The 25,322-nt window shown below is 37.6% G+C and overlaps 3 protein-coding genes across 8 annotated transcripts; 1 reads left to right on the forward strand and 2 right to left on the reverse strand.

Annotated features, from left to right (window-relative positions):
* Positions 1 to 567: 567 nt before the first annotated feature.
* LOC138321310 (uncharacterized) lies at positions 568 to 16,199 on the reverse strand. Of its 4 annotated transcripts, XM_069264913.1 has the most exons (11): positions 16,048 to 16,192; positions 14,061 to 14,201; positions 12,933 to 13,058; positions 8,670 to 8,822; positions 8,235 to 8,377; positions 7,653 to 7,769; positions 6,701 to 6,814; positions 4,806 to 4,958; positions 4,073 to 4,281; positions 2,583 to 2,741; positions 568 to 1,283 (listed from the first exon to the last, which is right to left on the reverse strand). In XM_069264913.1, exons 4-11 carry the CDS (start codon positions 8,804 to 8,806, stop codon positions 1,044 to 1,046), a joined length of 1,272 nt encoding a protein of 423 aa, XP_069121014.1. In that variant the 5' UTR covers positions 8,807 to 8,822; positions 12,933 to 13,058; positions 14,061 to 14,201; positions 16,048 to 16,192; the 3' UTR covers positions 568 to 1,043. The 4 variants fall into 4 exon arrangements, with proteins under 4 accessions (XP_069121014.1, XP_069121013.1, XP_069121015.1 ...); XM_069264912.1 differs by lacking the exon at positions 12,933 to 13,058; XM_069264914.1 differs by lacking the exon at positions 12,933 to 13,058 and having other exon boundaries at positions 14,044 to 14,201.
* LOC138321311 (LIM/homeobox protein ceh-14-like) lies at positions 9,744 to 12,926 on the reverse strand. The gene is made up of 5 exons (XM_069264916.1): positions 12,502 to 12,926; positions 11,814 to 11,988; positions 11,098 to 11,300; positions 10,546 to 10,890; positions 9,744 to 10,244 (listed from the first exon to the last, which is right to left on the reverse strand). The coding sequence occupies exons 1-5, from the start codon at positions 12,653 to 12,655 to the stop codon at positions 9,961 to 9,963; spliced, it is 1,161 nt and encodes a 386-aa protein (XP_069121017.1). The 5' UTR covers positions 12,656 to 12,926; the 3' UTR covers positions 9,744 to 9,960.
* Positions 15,332 to 24,138, forward strand: LOC138321309 (monocarboxylate transporter 12-like). 3 transcript variants are annotated; one of them, XM_069264910.1, is made up of 8 exons: positions 15,332 to 15,895; positions 16,901 to 16,944; positions 18,392 to 18,654; positions 19,601 to 19,717; positions 20,399 to 20,542; positions 21,444 to 21,717; positions 21,843 to 22,486; positions 22,911 to 24,138. In XM_069264910.1, exons 3-8 carry the CDS (start codon positions 18,408 to 18,410, stop codon positions 23,066 to 23,068), a joined length of 1,584 nt encoding a protein of 527 aa, XP_069121011.1. In that variant the 5' UTR covers positions 15,332 to 15,895; positions 16,901 to 16,944; positions 18,392 to 18,407; the 3' UTR covers positions 23,069 to 24,138. The 3 variants fall into 3 exon arrangements, with proteins under 3 accessions (XP_069121011.1, XP_069121010.1, XP_069121012.1); XM_069264909.1 differs by lacking the exon at positions 16,901 to 16,944 and having other exon boundaries at positions 15,333 to 15,895; XM_069264911.1 differs by lacking the exons at positions 15,332 to 15,895; positions 16,901 to 16,944 and adding an exon at positions 17,864 to 18,116.
* The last annotated feature ends 1,184 nt before the right edge of the window (positions 24,139 to 25,322 follow it).

Below are 25,322 nucleotides of genomic sequence, written 5' to 3' on the forward strand. Positions count from 1 at the left end.
TATCCGTGATACATTTCTCGTGCTGTTATGTCCCAATTTTTTCTTCCAAAGAGTTTTGACACGATGATATTTTTTATACATTTATATATTTATATTCTTTTTCAAGAAGAGGAAGATCGTAACTCTTGTTAAGCGAAAATGTTATGTATCTTGATTTAAATGCATCTTAATTTCTTGGGTGCAATTGTTATATGACGCTATTGCTTTATTCCGTGTGATTATTATTAACTTGCCTTTAATGGTCTAAGCGAGATTTTCAAAATAAAATTTGTGCATGAAATTCGATATAACTTTGTCCTATTTCATGTATTACAATTTTATATTTTTTTTAAATGACAACTCATGCTAACGCCGGATATTTGTTAAATATACTGGGAAATAATGTCGATGATTTCTCTCTGAGTACTCAGGGCCGATTCTTTACTGACCTTTGTTCCACTGGGACAGTGACTATAAAAAGGAGAACACTTCCACTATACAAGAAGACACAGCACGAACATACCGCAGTCTCCCAAAACACACACCGCATACATACTTTAGAAACTTTATAATAACGATCAAAGAAAATTTGCTGCATAAAATATTTTATTTTAGTTTAAACATTATTTTATTCATATAATGATACATATAATACAGTATATAAAAACATTTCGGAATCGGAAAACAACCTTAAAGCTTATATAAATTCCTTTCCCTGAAATATCAAGCCAGAGGAAAGTTCGGCACTGAAAACACCTTTTACAAGATATGTATAAAGAAAGTTTAACGCATAAAAATATTAAATTTAGAAAAATACGTGTGCATAGTAACATGTGGTGAATACAAGATAAATACATACAATGAACATACATGTGGTGATTACAATATAAGAAAATGGATTTATAGTTCTATTAAAATTTGGTATAAAGTGTTATTAATAAACAGCCAGTTTAACATCCCTGATGAAATTACACTTCAACAAAACCGTTTACCTAATTTGATATAGGTATGTACTGCTAGAATTTTATTTTATTTTCTTTACACTAGCAAATAACAACAATTACTTATTTATCCGAAAATGGCATAGCCGAATTTCCGGTAGTCTTTGTGGATTTCCTCTTCAGACACAGTGGCCGTTTGTTTTGTGCTACATCACGAATGAGAGTGATGAAAAGACTATACTCGTCCGGGTAGTTGTAGACGTTAGCGGACAGACGGACGTACAAGTTGTCGAGAACACAGAAAACTTGTACTTGAATATCGTGTTCATAATACAGATCATCCATCAGTCGGATAGCTTCAGCCTAAAACATATCAGTAGAGGGTTTATAAGATTCAAACAGGTAAAAATATATTAAGGTATATGTGGTTATTGGAACAGTTTTGTGTAAAAAGTTCAAGCACAGGTGTTCGTTTCTAACATTAGTATACTTGTACTTATATAAGAAACGAACACCTGTGGTTTAAGCGTGGTTTGAGCACGGTGTGCTTCCTACAAATCATAACTTTGACAGGTTTCAATTATATGACAAAATACATTTACTAGCTCCGTTCCTCTAGGATGAATGTCATGCAATCTGATTAAAATACAGATTACCATTATACTCTACAAACGTTATATAAGTAGTGTATAATGGTGAAACCTGCGCGTGGGTTTTTTTTTTTTTTTTTTTTTTTGAAATCGGTGCTATTTTCCCCTTCCTTTTCCCTTTCTCTCTATTTTCTATTACTTTGATATCTCTTCTATCGTTTAAGATCATCTGCCTGTCTGTATCTTGATAATTAAGCTCACAACGACAGGTTTCCGGGCACACACTAAAATCCGGATTTCAGACCTCAATTTTTGACTTATTTGGGCATGTTCAAAGGTGATTTGTGACGTCACTAATGCAATGACCGCATCAATATTGTCATGCTATATAGGGATGAACATCTCCTTTTCAAAAAACTAGTATTTAGTTTTCAACGGTCTCAGTGGGGCTCCAGAAGGGTGCATGAAATGGGGCAAATGAATAATTACGCATAAATACGTTACGGCCGTCCAAAGGATATATCAGAACTGTATTTCATGTCTTTTTGTGATAGAGGAACGTTTGGCTAGTAATGCTATCTCAACCTATCCTACTACCAAAGAGAACAAGTAGCACCAATCCAGTCACATCGTACCGACAGCATGGGCTAGTCGTTCAACTAGTAAATACTGAGTAAGAGAAGAACATCCTATAATTGTTATAGATGGTTATATGTCTAGGTCAGGGGACAGGGCCATGAACGTTCATCACAGATACGTAAACATGTGTATTTTCAAATTCAATCAAATTTATAACTTAATGGATTTGGCTTCATGCAAAGTCTATTTGGGTCATCTGCATCATTTATATATTTCTACGGAGACAAATAATAGGAAGAGAACAAGAAATCCGTGCCAGTCGCTCCAAAAAAGCAAGCGTCTTGAACTTCATCCGAAAAAACCGGTACTGACAGCAAAATAAAAAAAGTAAATAATGGGAGGCAGATTAAATGTACTTGGTAAGTCACACCAAATAAGCAAGTCTGCAACATTTTCTAACAGAAACTTAACAGTTGACAGATAGAACACAAACCGTGGATACGTCATACTGCTCTAACTTCGGCAGTCTGATCATCCTCATACACGCGGCTTCCATATCCCGGGGGATGGGCAGTTTGCCCGTCCCCCATTCTGTTACCATGCGCTCAGTCACTTGGTCCAGTAGAGACGAGGTGTATTCGGTTATGGAAATCTGAAAAAAATCAACGGGAGGTTATATATCTTCAAATACCAAAATAAATATTATATTAAGTTTATTTATGGTGACTGATATTGGCCATGGCATACTGCCGCATTGGCGACCCCGTCATGCAACAGTGCGACAATGCGCCGAACGAAGAGTGACAGTGCGCCAAGCAACTAGCCCGAGATACTCTGGCCCTTACACCAGACTTGGACATTATGACAGATAGATGTCTGGTTTAGGGCCAGAGCGCAGTAGTACTCGAAAACCTGGAATAAGCCGACACCGTTTGGTATCGGGCCAGGTACTCTCCGATTCAGACTGACCACCGAGAAGCACCACTAACCTTAGTCTATACAACAAATGAATATCATATCTACCCAAATATCGCAATCCGTCGAGATTAAAGATGATTTGCATACTACGAGAAAATGGCGACGACGACGAGGGAAATTTAAAGTTGCGGAAAAGAAACTACTGTGTTGACACAATAGAACGTGCATGCGTGATGAAATGGATGGCTATGAGTAGATAAATTATTCATTTGTTGAAAAGACCAAGGTAAGTGGCGATTCTCGGTGGTAATATTTTGTAAGTTGTCTGAATCGGAGAGTACCTGGCCCGATACCAAACGGTGTCGGCTTATTCCAGGTTTTCGAGTACTACTACGCTCTGGCCCTAAACCAGACATTTATCTGTCATAATGTCTAAGTGTGGTGTCAGGGCCAGAGTATCTCGGGCTACAGTGCAACAAAGCGCACAGTGGGGTCGCCGATTCGACAGTACAACATGGCCAAAACTAGCCACCATATTTCAGATGAACTAGTTACTCCAGTCAATGACAAGTCACACATATAGTCACTAACATCATCGATTACGTTCGGTATTATTTGCCGCAGTGACGAAGTTGTTATGACGTAGTTGTTATGACGAAGTTGTTATGACGTAGTTGTTATGACGTAGTTGTTATGACGAAGTTGTTATGACGAAGTTGTTATGATGTCTTGATACTGTACCATTACCATTGCCTTTTCATATCTTGGTTCCGACCTCCAGTGGCCAGATACTTACTATAACGAGATGGAAAGTAGAAGTAGAATGTCAAGACATCTATTTAAGCTTTGGAAACGCGTCATTGGAAAAAAACTTAGAATGGAGAAAGTCTAGATTTTTCTTAAAAAAACCACCACCTGCAGCCACAGAACAGCAGGCTCAAATGATTTACGAAGATATTACATTTTGCGGTAACATTATTTTTGGCGATTTTCGTGCTTAAATAAATTGTGAAATAAGGAACCCCGATTCGCTAAAATAAGTTTTGTTACAATTTCATTTTATACCATTCCTCCGAGATCCTCGTAGAGCTGAAGTGCGTCGGGTACTGTGATGTAAGCACAATCGTCACGTGTTCCCTGCATGAAGAATTGCATGGTGAAATCTTGCAGATAATACCACGATGTGACTAAAGGGCAAACCCAGGTCTGATGTTCCTTCTTCACGTAAAGAAGGGCACAGCCTCTTGGCGTGTAGGCCCACTTGTGCAGATTACCTTTATAATATACAGGAAAAGGCATATAATAAATACAATGTATATATACCCAGTAAAAATATATTACACATTTTGATGTTGCATCATTTATGATTGACTAAAGAAAGACAAATGGTTCGTTTCATAATCCCGAAGCTTGTACCACAGCAATCGCAACATTTAGGAGAAAACTCATGCAATCTTCAGTATATTTCAGAAGATTGCCAGAAATTTATCTCCGTGATGTTGCAATTAAAAGCGAAACAGGCGGACAACGATATTTTCAAAGCTCTCAGCCTTAAAAATGCTGAAATTAACTTTAGAAATGAAATCATCAAACAACAAAGGAGCAAATCCTTCTCTAGCATTGTTCCCATATATAATGCAACAATTCTTAAACAAGCGGAATAGAGAAATTCCACACGACACAATAACTTAGAACAGAAATCAAGAGATGGGTGTGCATTTCATGTTAAAATCGACAAATGTGCCTTTACTTTCGTTGAATTTCATTCGTAGTTCTATATGTCCAAATTGGAACTAACCTGTGTAAAAATCCGGATCCAGATCCTTCATGTCAATAGATGCCTGCCCTGGCGCATGCGCACCGTCTATCATGCACAGGACGCCGTAGTCCCGACATGCTCGAATGATTTTCTTGATTGGCATGACAACAGCAGTGGAACTGGTGATGTGATCTGTTTACAGAAGGCAGTCATAAAACGACATAAAAAGAAAACAGGGTTAATTCTAAAGACTTTGAAGAAAGTTTGGGTTTATCTACAATATAGCACTTGATCACAATCTCGGTCAATCACTCTTAATTAAGAAACTTGAAGTAACGGCACAAATAAGACACTAGGCCTATGCTTAGACATTGATTAAACTTTCGTCCATGACTAAAGATGAATGAACAACTTCCATGTGGTTCAAGAATAGGAGGGAACTTTACTAGTCAATCGTATTATATAGGTGCTTTATTGCTTCTATGAAAGTATCGCAATGAACAGACTGGAAACATTGTTGAAGGCTAAGGCCCATTGCTAGACTGGGATGAGAGCCTTAATTGCTTTTGCCCAAAAGACGCAAAGACACTAGTCTTCGACTAGAAGGGGTAAAGTAATTAATATTGTCTAGCCTGGTTAAGACACTTGCATATGACAAGACTGAGAAGGCAATTTTATTTTGTGATAAGGGAATAAGGTATTTACCTATGGGTATATGAGAATAAGACACTTGCTAAAGACAAACCCGAGAAGGAAGTTACATTTTGCGAGATGATAAGACATTTGCCTTTGTGAAAATGGGAATAAGACGCTTGCCTATGAAAAGACATGGACAAGACCACAGGGACCTGGCACGATTTTTTTTAAAACTAACAGTATACATATATATATATATTATAGTATCAAGAGTATGAACTCGGCGGTCGAGAAAAACGGACCTATTTTCTTAAAACCATGATTATTTTAATAAAGTGGTTCTATACAACATTGACGGATATCTTACCTTAAAGAGAAATAATTTATCTTTCCATTGAGTGCTTGATGAACAAAATTGGCCATGTATTGACGAAGTTATGGCTTGATGAATCGGGGAATTTGCTAAAAATATGCTAGGTAGACATTTCCCTGTCCGGTCGAAATGTCGTCTCGGCTCTAATGTGTACCTCAAAAACCAAGCCAAAATCACAAAATCTACGCTTGTGGCGCTAAACAGTACCCATAACTGTGTTCATCCACAATCTCCTTTGGAGGTGTCATGACCCGTACTTTGTAGAAACTCCATTTAAACATCGTGTAGCTCACTTACAATAACCGTCACCGCCATGTTCATTTTTCTCTCGGAACGCTTCTCGAGTTTACACACAAGCACAACATTACATAATTTGCATAATGTAGTCACGATATGTAAAGTCAAGAAGAGTTCCGAGAGAAAAATGAACATGGCGGTGACGGTTAAAGTAAGTGAGCTACACGATGTTTAAATGGAGTTTCTACAAAGTACGGGTCATGACACCTCCAAAGGAGATTGTGGATGAACACAGTTATGGGTACTGTTTACCACCACAAGCGTAGATTTTGTGATTTTGGCTTGGTTTTTGAGGTGCCCATTAGAGCCGAGACGACATTTCGACCGGACAGGGAAATGTCTACCTAGCATATTTTTAGCAAATTTCCCCGATTCATCAAGCCATAACTTCGTCAATACTTGGCCAATTTTGTTCATCAAGCACTCAATGGAAAGATAAATTATTTCTCTTTAAGGTAAGATATCCGTCAATGTTGTATATAACCCATTTATTAAAATAATCCATGTTTTAAAAAAATAGGTCCGTTTTTTCTCGACCGCCGAGTTCATACCCTTGATACTATAATATATATATGTATACTATTGGTTAAAATTTTTCGTGCCAGGTCCCTGTGGACAAGACACTTGCCTATAACAGCCAGACGTATGTGCGGGTTAGAGGAGAGAAACTGTCGATACTGCTCCACAACATCCTCATCGCTTTTTATCGGGTAGTGGATAACCATTGTGTGGCAATGTGATCCTAAAAATAGTTCAATGTGTTATGTTTATGAGCACTTCACCATAAGGAAAAAAGACTCTCGGCCTCCCTTTCTTTTCCCTCTCCTTCTCATTTCCCCTCTCCTTCTCGCTTCGTCTCACCATTCTTCCTTCCTCTCCCATTTTTTTTCCATTTCAGAATACACCTAGCTAGTTCATAATAATTTATTTAGTGTTATTACCAGCCTGTTTACATGTATTGAATTGTAATAAAATACGGTTTAAGCTAAACTAACGAAGAGCATCCTGTAAATGCTTTCCCAAACGTTGCCCGCCTGAGAAAATTACCATAATGAACCGCCTTAAGGCCCACTGCCTTTCGGAAACGACTTCCAATTTTTACAATGGGAATGTAAAATGAGATTGATCATTTATAGCTTACCGTCAATACTACACTTATCATCGTCTTGTAAACAATTAAATTAAAATTATTTTTAAAAAATTTGATTTTCATCACGCGGATTGTCTTATGTTTCCCGCCGTCGTCCTAATTGCCGCGCGTTAGTAGACTTCGTGTATCACTACCCAAGACAGCAAAACAGCGAAAAGAATCTTCGATGAAAATTTGCTGGTTTTTGTAACCTTATTTTTTTGTGTTATCTATGTTTTTAGAAAATAATTTATGTTGGTTTCGGAAAGGAAGTGGGCCCTTAAAGTACATGTAGTTTATGATAACTTCATAATTCCAGTAAAAAATCCAACTTAGTTTAGATGAAGTTTTTAAAGCTGCCTCGTTATACAACACTCAAAACACTAACACCTAAATTCTAAAATGCTATTCAGTGTTCTTATGATTAACGAAGTTCTGCATGATACAATACCATAATTGGATGTTATCGTGTGTTCGCATGTGTACTGAATGGCCGGATAGGTGTTATTGGTTGTTAGAATACCGTCACCCTCTTTCAGCTTCAACGACTTCAGCACTGTGTTTATTCCTTGAAATACATAAACATTGACATTATGATTTTTAATCTAAGTATTATCACCGATTGGAGCAAAGAAATGTATGGGAAACTTTTAAAATATTTGAAAGAGAAATGGCAATGCATAAAACGAACAGCTAGCAACCATTGATCTGAACAATAACCGTCTGTGGCGATCTTTCAGTTTTACTCCAGCTTATTTTTGGAAAAATAATGTTTCTCTTTGATTGAATATACGTCTAGATAAAGCGTTTATACTGCAAAACACTTTGGCTTGTACAAAAAATGGAAGTTTGGCGTGACATAAATAGAGTTGTTCTGCAAGGCAATTCGGCATTTTCCGTGAACTGCGTATGTATAAATGTATATACACGGTGTCCTTTGCACTTGTGTGGTGGCATTTATGGGTGAAATTTAACCAGTAAATGGATAGCAGAAATACTTAAGAAACATCTTACCCGTCGTTGCATTCTGTACCCGTCGTTGCATTCTGTACCAGAACCACTTCCTGTGGGTCTGCGTTAACGAACTTGGCGACGGCGTCTCTGCCTTTCTTCCATTTGCCGAGGTTGTTCCTACGAAACCAGTCGTCGGGGTGGTCGTCCATTTTGTCAATGTAACTGAATTAAGATTACAAACACTGTATACTGTCTCAATTTTGCGGAAATTTTCCCGTTTTTATGCGTAACGATCTTTTAATGGAGTTAATTTCGCGACACACAATTAAGAAATATCTTGTATTTGTAATAAAACGTTTTTGTTTCGATTCTTTCTGAGAATTGTAGATGACCGTGAAATTTAATCGCGCGCGACATTTAATTGATTTGTAGTACCTTACAATGGGCACCGACTGACCAGAACAAGATAAAGACACTTTTTTGTGTTTATTGGGCAAAACAAAATTGTATTTACAGCTTTTGAATGTCCTTTATTCGCCGTGGTACCATTCCAAACGAGCCGTGGTTTAGGAACATCGACCCTTTCCTCATACAGAACTCTTCTCTCAACTGCTGTCCAAAAGGTGGCAGCGACTTTGCATCCGTCCCCATAGCTGGTTAGTCTTATCTACAAAACAGAAAGAAATGACACAAAATTACCCTCAAGCGGGGCTTGGAAACCCATAGAGGTACTTTCTCGTGCATTATGCATGAGCAAGCTTTTCGCTGAATAATCAACACACAGACACCCGGAAAAATGCAAATATGAATGAGAAAGTGGCACCATGGATTTCCAAAGCCCAATTGAGGACAATTTGTGTCATTTTTGTTTAAACGGGGCTGATACCGTCTTAGTGACTGTATAGTTGTGTAGGATGATTTTAAAAAAAGGAAAATCATCGCTCTTTCCAACGGTAGTCACAGTTTTTGTGACAACTAACTAGAAATGATGTTTTAGACGCTAAATCTAGATGGGATAGATTTTTTGTCTCTGCGCGCTCTCCCCTCTTTTGATGTATAGTATTAAGTAGAATGTGATTTTACCTATAATGATCTAGACCACTAAAACGTCTAAAAACGTGGTTGTTGTTGGGTTTTTTTGTTGTTGTTTTCTTTGGTTTTCTTGCTTTGAAAGCAAATCACAACGGCCTGTAATTTATTAAGTCTAGTACTGCATGTCCTCCATATTATATTACAAGCAGGTATCCTATACGGCTAACACCGAGAACGTCTGCAAGTGAGGCCAAAGAACAGAGAGATTATAAAGAATGGTCAGGTCTCTATCGTTATCTAGAGTCCTCAACCCAAATATATTGATAGCAGCAGAAACATTCGAGTGAGAAATTATCAGCCTTTCCGAAAAGTGACGTGACGTCACTCATGTACACGTGATTTACTTCCGGGTCGTAGTCGGTATGTTTCATTTCAGGTGATCTATGAAAGATGCATTTTAGCTTTGTAATTAAGATAAATACTATGATGTAATGTCCAAATATTGCGTATGGGTCGAAGGTGAATCATTTTCGGAAAGTAAAAGAAGAGTCAAAACAACGATTACTAGATAAATTTTATTATCAAAATAAATAACATCAAACAACACCATTGAAGTCAAACGCAAAACAATGAGTATCACATTTGGCACAGTTACATGACGAAACCGCAAGATCGAATCTATAGCTGAAATGCATGTGTCACTATATAGTTTGTTGAAAACAAACAACATAAGAATTAAAATTTAAGTTGCTGTGATGCAAGTATCGCCATATTTAAATCGCTGGAATCCACGTGTCGTTATCGTGATGTTCCACTTGGCGCTGATACCATTGCAAGCCACCATATTGGTTATGGCCGTCGTTGGCCTTGGCGAGCCTTATTTCTCCGTCGGCTGTAAAGTCTGAAGCCTTGAGCTCAATGTTTGGAGGAACTGCGTCGACCGCTAGAGAATCTATGTGTTTGAGCCAGGCCTGGAGTCTGCTGACTGGAGATCGGGCCATGGCGCTCGTCTGTAGGGTGGAAAGATCACTGGAGTAGTTCATCGGAAACGGCACTTCTGGAAAGAAAATTCAAGATACATCTGAAATTATTTTTATGACAAGTACTGAAATCGCAATTAGTATTTGCAATAGAAATAAAAAGAGGTGATTCTTAAACTGATCGACATAAATGATGGAAATTGAAACAAATGATAGGTAAATAAATCTCCTTGGGGGGTATCATTCTTTCATTATTTTCATTTATTTCCAAGTATTTTGACGTTTAGATGTCTACAAATATGCAACTTTACTTCGGCCAACAAGAAGAAGTTTAAACATGTAGTAAATATCGCCAATATTCTAATACTATGCACTAACCATTTATTGAATTCGGTGAATCGTCTCCGGAACCTGAGGGAGAACCGGAATTTGCTGTTTCAACATCACTAAGTCCAGAATCCCGAGTTCCGCCGCCACATGCTTTCCGGATATTCCTGATGCGACGACTTCTGGTCTTACTTCGTTTGTTACGGAACCATGAATGGATGAGCCTGGTATCAATGCCTGTGAGCATGCTCAGTTTCTGCCGGATATGACGTGCGGGACGTGGATTACTCTGAAACGTCTGTTCCAGTATGTTTCTCTGGTGAGGATCAAGGTTTAACGTCAGACGTTTTCCCGACTGTCTGTCACTGTTACACGTGATGTTTCGTTCATCTGCAGCTGAAAATTAAAAAGAAAACGAAATATATTTCATTAGTGCAATAACAACGCAATAGAATACTTTCTAATATTTAAGGAAGGATTTTATTTTTTGTTGTTTACTGGTGTGTAAACTGCATTTTATGTACAGATATTTTAAATGACGCGCGTTGTATTGTATACTTTTGTTAGATAAATTATAAGTACACATGTACTTTATATATTTACCTTGCAGTGTGAGTTTTTGGAGATCTTGTTCACATAAAAGCTTGTCATCTTCCCGGATATAGAACTTATCACCCGTCTGTAACCTAACTTGGCAGATGGCGCACGTGAAGCATGCCTCGTGGTACACATTGTTGCCTGCCATCCTGACGGACTCCTCGGGTGCCACCATGCCCGAACACCCGGAACAAACCCCACCAAACCTCCTGAAATCACAGAAGTACAAAATGAGATCCAATAATTCATAATTTACTCTTAAATAGTAATATACAAATATATTCACTTTCTATCATTGGTTTCTTTGAGTAAACCATATTGTACCCTTACAAAATTCCAAACATTATATTAGAATTTGCCGATGAGCTGGCAAGGCCAAAGCCAATAAAGAACAAAGAACTATGACCATTGGTTATACAAATATATTTATATAAACAGCGTATTAAAACAAACTTCAATGTTAGCAGAACACAAGAGCTTTCGCTTATACATATAACCTATAAAATGAACACTCCGATAGTGATGTAAACACAATAAAAATAAAACCAAATTTCTCAGCTTGTATATTGTCTATATCCTGTACTATCTTGTGACGTCTGTTAAGCTGATTCGCCAATGTGCAAATTGAGTGTTAAAATTTATTGAAAACATTGAAGTAAGCTTTGACGTTGATCCGCTCAAGCCGACAGTGTTGTTTACACCCGTTGATTAATAAAGCTCACCTGTAGAAATCTGTCTGGCAGTATACGTCATTTCCGTCAGAGAAACAAACTTCGGATACTTCAACGCCACACGACGTGCATCGGACGCATGCGCTGTGCATCAGTTTATCCTGCACGCGCACCACTAATCTGTCGTAAATTGCATTTCCACACCTACAACAGGTGGGTGGACTGGCTGAAGGAGAGATAGAAAGAGATATTTAATCATATGATATTTGTTTTGAACACAAGACCAAATCTTTATTGTCCATGACAAAAAAAGTGTTAAAACCAATAAAATGTCAAAAAATAATCTTGACAACTTAAATACATTTGATTTAAGTCATCAAAAATGGCAATGTTTCGAGGAATGTCCCCTTTCTTTTTTCTTTTTGTGACAATTTGAATAAAATATACTGTGCGCATTATATCAGAAACGTATATACATGTATATATGTTTCTTATTATAGACATGATAAAAGAATATGCCTCGCAATAAGAATTAAGAAAATGTACATTTTTTCAACTAAGAGCTGGATGTAAAAGAACACCAAACTTTTAAACCGAAATGCTTTGATGATGAGTTAAAAAAACATTAGTAAAACGCTGCTTTTGTTTGTTTTCGTTACAAATCAACGACGGCAGTCATGATTTACAAAAAAAATGAATTATACATATCATTCAACAAATAAAATCATTCAAATCTTACCTCCGCTCCAAGAATTGTTCGAGACCATTGAAAGTTGTTCCTGTGGTTGGGGAGCAGCCAGATGCTCGTTGGCTACGTTGATTGACGTCAGATCCCCGGGGGTGGGGACTGATGCTGGGGACAGGTGATCCAGTGACGTTGTACAGGTATCCATTTATTTCACTAACGTCGCTAATTTCAGTTGGCTTGGTCGAAATAAACGTGCATCCAGGACACTTCGCTCATCAATATGTTACACAATAATAAAACATATGTGTTTTTCCCTAGAGTAGAACTTGTCAACCGCTGTGTCCGAGTTATGAGTGAGTTATGAAGATCAGTGTTTGTGACCCCACTATTTATGGTGACCTTACAGACCAAACATCTCAGGTAGAGACGTATAAATTAGACATTTACAGGAATGCATAGTTAATCAACTCCTATTATACTACCTTGATCCACTATGGATATGGTAGATTAGGGAGGTCATTGTTCAGGTGAGTGGTGAAAATACCCCTGGGTAGTTCCGCGACGCCCGGATTGCAGGTAGTGTGTCTGGGGCGGGGGCCGGGATTCACCTGCAGACAGGTAAATATATACGTACGTTTAGGGACAGATTTAAAAGGTGATCAACCCCTCTGGGGCTGAGTGGGTGTCTGGGGTCAATATTATAGACTCACAGGTAATTCTAATGACCAGACGGATAAATATCAGACTGGATAACGGTAGTCTTCAAAGAATTTCTCATTTGTTGACTTATATTGTTGACAAACTTTCAACAGATAATGGTTTTACATGTTTTTACCTGTTTACTACCGAGACGGGGACGAAATTCGGTCAGGTAACCAGACGGTTGAATGGGGGAGATAAGACCCAGACATGAGCAGATGGGAAAAATCATACCACGGTCTGGGAATACATATCTCCCCAATTGTGTCCGGATTCCACATGTGGATTTCATAATACCAGCAAGTTTAATTTATACCCACGTTAAATTGATAGGGTCGAGAACTATATAGTCAGTTATAGTGGTAGCTATACTGTAAAGGTTTAAATTGATTGATGATGAATTATACAATTGTATCTAATGGTTTACAGAGATGTGCATGATAAGAATACAATGTCCATACATGTGCATAGTTTTAATTAACAAGTTTAATTTCAGAATCTTATCATAAAATAATTTGATAATACAGTAAAAGAAATACAACAATGTCGTTTTTGTTTATAAATATGGTTAGACTGGTTGGGCCCAGTTGTCTGTGTATCAATGACATATCTAGTGATTTCATATTGTTTACAAGACGTGTCTTTTAAACAAAGCCCTGGTAGGCCTACAGATCTAGTGTACAGGTCCGTCAGGATTTATTATTATACTTTTACCACCTACAAAGATAGTAATACATACAAATCTCTACTTTTATAAATGGTCGAACCGGTTGTGTTCCGTATAAACGAAAACGTCACAATGTCCAGTTTCACGAACATTCCTTAACTTTCAGGACTTTTTTACTTTAAATTCACAATACCAAAGCATTACAGATTTTAAGGACGGTTCATTACCTTGAGATTTTTCTTACCTTCCTTAAAACTCCACGAAAGACGACCTATATCTTGACACTGGATACATTCCAGGTAGCGTTACTATGATGGCTGTATTACAGCAAGATGTATGATGCCTTCGTCGTATTACCTGTGCTTTTATTCCGAGATGTTATTTACTAAAATAGAATAAAGACTTATTAGTAATGCACATATTCCTGACCATCCCTCGACCGAATTTTAACTTTGGCTAGCATGATACGCGAATTCCAACTAGACAACATGAACGATATATCCCCTATTAATAGTAATAGTGTCAAAATGAATGGAAAAAGCCATCACCTAAACAAAAACCTCCGACAATATGAAAACTAATTTTAACTTCCAACCATTGGCACGAGATCAGCAGCTGACGCTAACAAAGATGACATGTATTAAAAGCCATTTTATTGAGTATTGTCCTCGGATGATTAAGGTCGGTATAAATTAAAACCTACAAAAATACAAAACTTCAGATTGTCACTGGGAAATGCTACATCCTCGACATTCAAGGGGTTACTATTGCTACCGTTATATAACGGCACAGGTAATACGACGTGCACTGGAATACTTAATGTTGCGGCCTGCCGACCCGATATCCGCTGTGGTCACTGCATTTCTCTCTATATATATTAAAGCCATCATGCTTATCTACATCCCTGATACTCTAGGGATAACTATTTTGTTACGACATTGATAGTAACCAATGGAATAGTAAGTTAAAGTAATATATACAATTATTGCATGCGGACGCATAGCTGCAATATTGTAGCTCGAAAGACTTTTAGACAGAAAATAGTGTCGTCTAACTGTTTAGAGCTACAATTGGTGCCTATTACTGCTACTGGAGCAACGTAATGATTATGCAAACCACTATAAAACGTATGTTTGCATTTTTATCGTACTTGTTTGATATCGCTTACCTACTAGACAATAAAACTGAACCACATAAAATATCAAATTCTCATCCAGGCATTATTTTTGTACATAATACTTTCTTTAAGGTCTTTCTGAAGGGAATTTATACGGCAAGTCCACAATTTGTGAATGTGACGTCTTATGAGCGGTACGGTAGTTAAAAAGAATGGTAGTTATGTTTGTTTTGGACAAAAATGATATGTAAATGCAATGCATGTATACGCATAAAATAATTGGAAACCTACAAAAAAGTATAGAAAACAACGCCAGAGTGATTTTCGGAGGCTGTGCATAGGGACCAATTCGTACCCAGCCGAAAGGTATAGTAGGCCGGGTTCTAGCGGACGCAATACTTTTGCGATCATACATGCAATCAGCGTCCATACACAAAAGTATCGCGTTCGTACGTAAAAGTATTGCGCTCGCACACAATAACGTTTTCGTTTGCGATATCCTTCCCCAGCCATCCTATGTAATTTTGCACGCGATATAATCATATGACACTCAATACACGGAGAACACATATACATGCATGTTGATACCGAACTGCTGCAAAACCATAATGGTTCATGAGTTTGGCGAACGTCAAAATGTGGTGTATTAACTATTCAAATGATATATAGTTTCTGTCGATCATGGATTATTCTGAACCACGCATACAGTAATTTATATAAACTCGTCATATTATACAAAGGCACGTATTATACAGCCAGCTGACAGTACAGACGTTTGTAAAGAGTCGACGAGTCACTCTATGTCGAAGCCTATCCTATACGCGGCGAGGCCAATTTTACTGAAACCTGTTCGATACTAGGCAGTGATGCTTCAGCGTTCACGGACGTTCCCGACCGTCACTGTGGATACAGGAAAGGAGGGACCGAACGAAGAAAGGGTTGGACAGGAATAGCAGCAACAGGTATGTAAATTCGTTCTCATAAACCATTATACATATCTTGTGGTACACGTAGTGAACACATGTGTAAACATACGTGTATCAGAACATCAAAACGGTATGTACACATGATAACAGATATACCTGGTGTATTATGAGCTGAAAAAGATTTTTACCTGATCAGGAGCCTATATCGTGTGTAATCGGGTTTAGGAAATATCCAATATTCAACAGCACATATGTACAGCTACCTTGTTTAGCATAGGGACTTTCCTGAGGTCAGGCCGTCATACCGAATTACGATGGAACTAGAGCGTGATCACTTTGTGGTACCGGCACGTGTCAAATCGTTATGAACTACATTTTTATCGTGAATGGTCTACTTACGGGTACAAGTTTGTAATCTGATGATAATTGAATATCTATAATCACCCATTCGTTTACTTAAGCGACATAGAGATATATACACACACACATACATGTATATATGTAGTTTAAAGTGTTCTTCTTCATATGGTTAGATATTTGTATAAATGTCTTTATATAATTACAAGATACTGGTATTCCATTGGTTTATATTGACATTTTGTCACTCCATATCCCGTCATTTAATTATTAGTTAATACACAAAAAATGCTATAAGAACGTAGACATAATTTATTAATCATATTATTTCTAAAACGTCGTTCTGTAGTGGCCATGATAACTGTCCAAAAAGTGGCACATCAGTACAGCTGAACTTTACAGGCTAACAGCACGTGTTATTGAACACAAAAACTCATATAAAATAACTTGTTTTGCTTGTGTTGTCTGTCAATCATTTCATAGAGAGGACAGGGCTTATTTGTAAGTTGTGCCCAATCATTTTTGTCAAAAACTAAAAGCAAATAATCTGTCAATATAACGCATATATATTGTGGCATGGATTTTTCGGGTGCAATAAATTGTTTTAATTAAATAACATAAAAAAACTTTTATCGATGATGGTAATAGTGTAAGTACTAATTCATCTGCTCCTGTTTTTGATAGATAAAATTACCATTCGTCGGCGGCGTAGCACTTAAAGTATACACGTATGTATGATATATTGCTATATATGAAAGTTAAATATTATTATTCGTCATAATTGTTTATGCTCTGTCGTCAGATGTTAGATGTGAACTAAGGTTTATAAAAGGCCCGTCAGGGTTTTTATTATCCATCAAACATGCGATGGAATGGTTTTACATGTGTTTAATTAAAACATGTCTCCAGACACCAGACAGAAGATCACTTGACTACGTACGTACTTATAACCTAATTACGATCAGTATGTGTTAACTGTAAGTAGGTCGCCCAATTATCAACCGGTTAGGCTCTGGCCCTGACACCAGACTTAGACATTATGACAGATAGATGTCTGGTTTAGGGCCAGAGCGCAGTAGTACTCGAAAACCTGGAATAAGCCGACACCGTTTGGTATCGGGCCAGGTACTCTCCGATTCAGACTACTTACAAAATATTACCACCGAGAATCGCCACTTACCTTGGTCTTTTCAACAAATGAATAATTTATCTACTCATAGCCATCCATTTCATCACGCATGCACGTTCTATTGTGTCAACACAGTAGTTTCTTTTCCGCAACTTTAAATTCCCCTCGTCGTCGTCGCCATTTTCTCGTAGTATGCAAATCATCTTTAATCTCGACGGATTGCTATATTTGGGTAGATATGATATTCATTTGTTGTATAGACTAAGGTTAGTGGTGCTTCTCGGTGGTCAGTCTGAATCGGAGAGTACCTGGCCCGGTACCAAACGGTGTCGGCTTATTCCAGGTTTTCGAGTACTACTGCGCTCTGGCCCTAAACCAGACATCTATCTGTCATAATGTCCAAGTCTGGTGTAAGGGCCAGAGTATCTCGGGCTAGTCGCCCAATTATCAACCGGTTAGGCTATGGCAGTGAACAGGATATCCAGTGTTACAATGAATGTTAGGAGCTCACAAACGCCACCACAACATCCGAGATTTTGTTCGTTGATTTCCTAAGATAATATTGTTTAGGAAAGCTTAAACTGACGTTTCCTTTATAATATCACCCGTCGCTCGCATAGTTCTCTTACGAAAAGTACATTGAATTTTGTATTCCCATGTGAATTGTGTTCAAATAAAAGCTATGGTCGTGGATTAAAGTTGGAGTTTCCGGAGAAATAAAACCGTGACCTATTGCTTGTACACGAGGGTCATCGAACTCACAAGCGGAAGGTATAGATTAGTGGAAGGTTAGATTGATAGTCAATTGTAAGAAAATGAGAGGAACTTGTGCATTAGGGTATGGGTTAAGAATGCTATACGTGTACATTGTACATATCACAATACAATGGCATCTAGCAGCAAATTAAACACATAAAACGAATACATGAAAATGACAAGAAATGTTAGTTAGAAAGGGAAGGAAGTTTTGTCACCGGTTTCATAAATGATTATATCCCGCTTTTGTATTGTTTTCGTTAATGATTACACTTGGTAATATTTTACAGTGCGAAGTGAAATTCAATGGAAGATGATGGTACCGGACAGGACCCGGAAGGCGGGGATCCGGACCAGTACTCTCCCGTGGCCAAGTCCGGGAGTATCGAGGAGGAAGGCCACCCTAATCACCTAACTCAGCTCCTGGAAATCCCCGAGGGTGGCGGACCGCCGTCCGGAGGGAGTGGCGGAGAGGAGGAAGAGGAAGTAGTTCCTGACGGAGGATGGGCATGGTGGATTGTGGTGGGGTGTGCTCTAGCACATTTTGTCACCAGTAAGTAGCACTTCCTTGGTCAGACGATAGTGCACGCATTTCAGTCCGTAATATTGGTAGACACTTACTGATTAAGTGTTATGTCTCCACTCAAACGGTTTATATTAAAAGTGAATCACTTATGACATCACCCTGACGTACATCTTTCAATGAGGATTAAATGAAGCAATGAAATTAAATGTCAGTTTCACCCCTAGACTTTTAATGGTAAAAATATCTCCCAAAGAGAAACAATGTAAATGATAAAATAGTATTGTAATGATCTTAGAACTATATGATATTGACGTTAAGTTCATAATCACCATGACCTTAAATAAATTACAGAAACGCATATGCACTTTCATCCTCGATACTCCAGGGGTTAATATCACTGTCGTAATATCCAACTTGGAATATGCCATAGTAAAACTGAAGGCAGTTTAGGAGAAGAAAGACACTGACAAATCGCAGGCTCGCAAAGACTTCCTATGAAGATTACAGAGACAACAACGCCCAACTTCAAAGACATCAACCACAGTGTTACGTTATTCAATTTTTCTGACACACATTAAAAGAGAAAACTAGCTGTCTCATCTGTGGTCACACAAAGAGCCTTCAAATTTGCAAGGACAGGTTCCAGGGGTGGATATAATGACAGTTATAGTAACCCCTGAAATATCGAGGATAACGCGCCTTTAGGCGGACAGGCGGACACCGCAAAATTATATAGAAATATTAACTTAATATTAACTCTGAAGTTACGACAGAGACAGAATTACATATGTATTACTATTAGCGAAGAAATAAAACTGCCCAATAAAAGGAATCGTAGACATCTTCAGATGAGGTTGATGTGAGCGGAATACATCTCCACCTGGCGACATCTTGCTAAGAGTTTACAGACCAACATTGTCAGATATGATATTAAACAATGGTCGCCGAGATAACCACTATCGTTTTATGTTAGGTGGATTGGAGAGGTCTGGGGGTGTGATTCTCTTGGAACTCCAAGAAAGGTTTGGATCGGGAGCAGCCGCAACCGCATGGGTTATCTCGCTTAGTGCTACTCTTCGGCTTTTGTTTGGTAAGATATTTGCCTGTTTTATTGTATTGGATAGTCTTTTGTATTGGATAGTCTTTTATCGGGAAAGCCATTGCACTGCACCGCTTGTCATGTGATCGTTATTTAATTTAGTTTGAGGTATAATTTCTTACCTTAGAGTATTATTGACATTTAGAACTGTAATGTTTTGGTGGTTGATGAAGCGGGGGTTCTGGGAAAATAGAGGTTGTATTTTGCAATTGCCCCATGGTAGATGTAGGTGTGCAGCAGAACATATAGTGGCTGTCCGTCAATGCGACTTTTGGGACAGCATATAATTTATCCAAACACATTTCTTTTGCTTATGTTATGTGATATTATTAAATCATGCACACTGAAAACTCTTAATGGGCTGGTCTAGTCATAGAACTAATATATATGGCCACTATACCTTTCGGAAGACAACACTATTTTCTATTTTAAAGTCTTTTGAGCTACAATATTGCAGCTAATCTAGTCATTTGAGAGGGGGGGGGGGGGCATTTGTTAAACCTTAAATTCACGTAATGTCAATCACAATATGACTATAAACGTCGTGTATGTTCTATACATAGCTGAGGACCTCATGATAAGGTTTAATCTCCCTGTTTGTGTTCTTTTCTTGAATGGAAAAATTAAAAAATTAAAAAGAAAAAAATATGGGACGTATTTCTTGTGTTACAGGTCCTGTGGCTAGCATCCTAAGTAACAAGTATAGTTGTCGGTCGGTGGTGGTGGCTGGCGGGCTTCTAGTATCTATTGGTGTATTTGTGAGTGGATTCGGACCAAGTATCGCCTTCCTGTATTGTAGCTATGGATTGTGTTGTGGTAGGCACTACACGGAGAAGTATGTATGGAATGTGTGACAGATCACAGGGACTTGGCACGAAATTTTCCAACCAACAGTATACATATATATATTATAGTATACTATAATAAATATATATATTATGTTCGTTAAAAAATCGTGTCAGGTCCTTGTGTGACGGATTGATATGAAAGATATCCTGACACTGGCTATCATAAGTATTTCAAATGGGGAAAAATTGATAAAAATCATAATACAATCCATCTTCGGCGCCGGTCATGGAGCCTTTCAAATTAAGCCATGTAAAAGATAAAAACAATGGTTTAGTTGCTGTGCGGCAAAATTTCTTTTCAAATGAAGCTTATTTCAAATAAACCGATTTCAAATTAAACGATGTATCAATACAAAGACAAAGAAGGTATCTGGACGAGAATGATTTTTTACTTCAATTTACATGTAAACGATATTTCATTATAACCGATTGAGTTTGGTTGTGGTCATGGTTGTGGTGAACCTTGATGTTATCTGAACCCATCTCGAAGCTCACGATAGCCAAGGGTACTCGATATATATATATATATGTGTGATATCGTATACTACTGAATACCCTTGGCTAACAAAGTTGAAACAAGCTTGGTTGTGCTCTTTGGTTGTGGTAGACCCAAATATCACCAGAACCCCAATCGAAGCATCCCAGACGCCAATATGTAGCAAATTAGGAACGGATGACTTATTATTTATGACATATTGGGCTTTTAGAATGGATGTAAGAACACTTTTGTAAGCACAATCTCCCCCAGTGTTCATTGTGGTCCTGACATTGTGGAGAGCGCTATGCACCCTGGGATAGATTGACAAAAAACATGGACATTAAACATTATAGTACCCAAACTCTCTCAGTCTTGTTTAATCTGTTTACAGGTCTGGGTAAGTCATTGGCCTACACACCGGGACTGGTCATTGTTGGTCAATATTTTAAGAAAAGGCGCGGTCTGGCAGTCGGACTGGCTACCGCTGGTGGCGGGATTGGGACCCTGGTAATACCTCCCGTGATAAATCGGTTGTTCAAAGAGCTGCGGTTCACTGGCGCCATGATCATTCTATCGGGGTTGTCTCTGCAGCTCTGCATTGCGGGATCCCTCTATATGCCACTTAGAAAATACCGTGTACTGTTTCAGCGAAAGACCACAGCATTGTGAGTACTGCACGAATTCCCTTATAAAAGGCAAATTGGTCTAATTGTCATCACATTTGATTTCTAAAAACGGAAGTATTGACTCAATTTTTACTGTATAATTGTCAAGCATATGTTTATTGCAGAAATGGCACCAAACGAATGAGTTTGCAAGATGATAAAGAATCGGACTCGAACCCAGTACTAGGAAGTATGACACAAGCACCCAAGTTTTCACTATTAGGGATTCTAAAATGTACATTATGTTCACGTAAAAAGGATGTTCAACATTCACATCAGCATAACAAGAAAAAACTTATAGACTGCAGCCTACTGAAAAATCTAACATTCACTTCGCTGTGTGTCGCCATTTTGTTTTTATCGCTCGCCTTTAATTCTGTGCTTGTGTTCATTCCATCACTAGCAGGTTCTATCGGTCTGACCCGCCTACAGGGGGCGTACATCCTCTCCATAGCTGGCATTTTCGATACCGTTGGTCGTCTGGCGTCCGGTGTAATATTAGACGTGGAACGAGTGAAAAAGTTCCGGATGTTGGTATATAACAGTGCTCTGTTCCTTTTGTCTTCTCTGACTTTTGTACTGGCGTATATAACGTCATTTATACAGCTAGCGGTAATTGCAGCACTGTATGGTCTCCTCATTGGTACTTACACGTCTCAGAAATCTGTGATACTTGCTGATATTTTAGGATCTGGCGCATTGACGAGTTCTTTCGGGATCCTTATATGTTTCCAAGGAATTGGCACACTTCTTGGTCCCCCAATTATAGGTGAGTTGACTGCGCATGCGGAGAGTGGAAGAAGCATTCAATAAACAACATTAAGTTGCTCTGTACATATTCCGATGCTAAGTAAGTCATCTATCACCAAAATTTCAATATGATATACATGAACCCATAGTAATTGCCATCGTCGGTAACCCACGGTTGATTACACTACACTACACTTATGACGCTTAAGAAACGTGTAACGAAGTGTAGTGCAATCAACCGTGGGTCACCGACGATTGGTAATTGCTAGAATGTTAAAATTACAGAATATTTCCGGCTGAAATTCAGTGCTCAATTATGTAGACACCTTTAAAATACTTCGTGAGTGTATACAAAAGTATTTAACTATCAGTTTTTTAAAGGTGCTACTGAACACATTTGCCTTTTTTGACTCAATGCTTGAATTCATTTTATGTATTTGCAGGTTTTCTGAAAGATAATTTGGATTCCTTTGCTGTAGGGTTCTATGTATCAGCCGCTGTAAACTTTCTTGGTGCACTAATTCTCCTCACCGGTAACTTATATCAGTTCAGACAAACCAGGAAGGCGAAAACAGAAGACTTAGAAATGGACGAAATTTGACGGATGCCTTAAATACTTATTGTTAAGACATATATCTAGTGATCTTCTGAGATGTAGTTTTTCTGATATTGCCCGTCTGTACGATATTTTACAGGAATGTACTGTCTATATTGTATTCATAGTCGATATTAATACCGTCGGCTTCTGTGTAGAGGACATTGGTCTTTTTGTCATTATATAAGTCTACATGGTAATCATCCATTAACTGTCACCATTTTAATAGCCACCAGATGGTTATCCAATATAGTATAGAAACCTTGATCTTATGTGCTATATGTGATCGAGTTACAATGTAGACGCAATGGGGACAACGCAAAATTCAATTGATGATATAGCATCTTGGACTTTGCGGACAACGCGAAATTCGAATGATTATATTCATATAGCCTCTTGGATTTCGGAGACAACGCGATATTCAAATGTTCATATAGCCTCTTGGACTTTGGGGACAACGCGAAATTCAAATGTTCATATAGCCCCTTGGACTTTGGGGACAACGCGAAATTCAAATGTTCATATAGCCTCTTGGACTTTGGGGACAACGCGATATTCAAATGTTCATATAGCCCCTTGGACTTTGGGGACAATATAGCCCCTTGGACTTTAGGGACAACGCGAAATTCAAATGTTCATATAGCCTCTTGGACTTTTGGGACAACGTGATATTCATATGTTCATAAAGCCGCTTTGACTTTGGGGACAACGCCGAATTCGAATGTTCATATAGCCTTTTACGCGGAATTCAAATGTTTATATAGCCTCTTGAATTTCGGAGACAATACGAAATTCAAATAATCATATATATATATATATATATATAGCCCCTTCGCATTCGAGAACGCAGAATGCAAATTGTCATATAGTCCCTTGGAATTCGGAGTCAACGAAAACTCTAAATTATCATAAAGCCTCTTTGATTTAGAGGACAGCGCGAAGATCAAATGATCATAAGGAATGACGAAATCAGCAGTTATCACAAACGATTCCACTATGACCTTGATACTATTTATGTGATCTTAAGTAAAGTATGATCGAATGAAGAATTAATTATATACTGTATAGAATGGAAACATTTTGTTTGTTTTCGATCATTTGACCTAAATAATGCTCATGGATTTTGAGGACTTCATACTTCGAGACTTACGTCTTCCTGTGTTTAACAATACATTAAAATGCATATAAAAATACATTAAACAAATTAGCAACGTTTCGATAGGTTAAAACCGTTTCAACCGAATGGATGTTGAATTCGATGTGGACACATTTTTAGTGTTTCCATTGTTATAATTACCGTACCAATAAAGTTTATGCTCACGTTACTGTGTAAATGTTTATAAATATATTTTCATATATAATGAAAATACTTTTGAAATGTTCCATACGGATGGAAAAATATGTAAAATAAATAAAACTCAAAATGCATTATCGTATCGTTGAGTTTTATTTATTTTATATATAATATATATGTCCTTTAAGTTGGAATAAATCCCAGATATAAGTTTTTATTACTTACCAAATGGCTTTCCTGTGGAATCGCTAAAAGTGATTTCGAAAGGTTCCAATAATACTGTTACTTACAAGCAGACAGGTGCGTGGCAATCAGGCAGGCTGCTGTAGGAGTATTATGTAAAACTAGATTACAATTTCAATATATTTATTGCTGAAACAGATTAAGGTATTCTGCAAATTTATTGATATGTAGCGAAACATTTAATCAGTTTGTTTTATAAAAAATAATTAGGACAAAAAAAAAAAAAAAAAAAAAGACATGAGCGAACTTGATACGGAAATAGCACATGCATGTCATGCATTTTAGCAAAATATTGCTGCTCACGTTTTGTCCATAAATGACATATATGTTTGTATTTATAATACCAAATATAAAAACAGCGATTCTGAGGCAAATTTTATATCAGAAAGTGTCAAAGAATCTACATGTTGATGATAATAGTTTATAACACATGTATAATATCATCTGGCAATATAATCCATACAACACTTACTTTCCATGTCAATAGCTTTTATACATCTTTACATGTGTCCCATAAATTATGGTAGATTTTCAAAATGTTATACCTTCTGACATCTATGATGAATTAGAAAGGATATTTTAGACACTGTGAAATGTTCCAATCTTTTTTAAAGCATAATTATTGTGGTTCTCTAATGTTAAAGGTCTCAGTAAATTAACCATGTCTATATGAATCTTACTAATGAATGAACGAATTAGAATAACTAAAGAAAATTTTAACCA

Source organism: Argopecten irradians, chromosome 4 (genome assembly GCF_041381155.1).
Source record: "Argopecten irradians isolate NY chromosome 4, Ai_NY, whole genome shotgun sequence".
NCBI lineage: Eukaryota > Metazoa > Mollusca > Bivalvia > Pectinida > Pectinidae > Argopecten > Argopecten irradians.

Coding starts and splice junctions, on each gene's coding strand:
- LOC138321310 (XM_069264915.1), bottom strand. CDS start 8,806: ATGGGGACGGATGCAAAGTCGCTGCCACCTTTTGGACAGCAGTTGAGA. Junction 8,378..8,669: donor ATAAAGGACATTCAAAAGCT/GTAAATACAATT, acceptor ATCTTAATTCAG/TTACATTGACAAAATGGACG. Junction 1,284..2,582: donor AGCAGTATGACGTATCCACG/GTTTGTGTTCTA, acceptor GATATGTTTTAG/GCTGAAGCTATCCGACTGAT.
- LOC138321311 (XM_069264916.1), bottom strand. CDS start 12,655: ATGGATACCTGTACAACGTCACTGGATCACCTGTCCCCAGCATCAGTC. Junction 10,891..11,097: donor CCAAAAACTCACACTGCAAG/GTAAATATATAA, acceptor TTTAATTTTCAG/CTGCAGATGAACGAAACATC. Junction 10,245..10,545: donor TTCACCGAATTCAATAAATG/GTTAGTGCATAG, acceptor TTTTCTTTCCAG/AAGTGCCGTTTCCGATGAAC.
- LOC138321309 (XM_069264910.1), top strand. CDS start 18,408: ATGGAAGATGATGGTACCGGACAGGACCCGGAAGGCGGGGATCCGGAC. Junction 19,718..20,398: donor TACTCTTCGGCTTTTGTTTG/GTAAGATATTTG, acceptor CTTGTGTTACAG/GTCCTGTGGCTAGCATCCTA. Junction 22,487..22,910: donor TCTTGGTCCCCCAATTATAG/GTGAGTTGACTG, acceptor ATGTATTTGCAG/GTTTTCTGAAAGATAATTTG.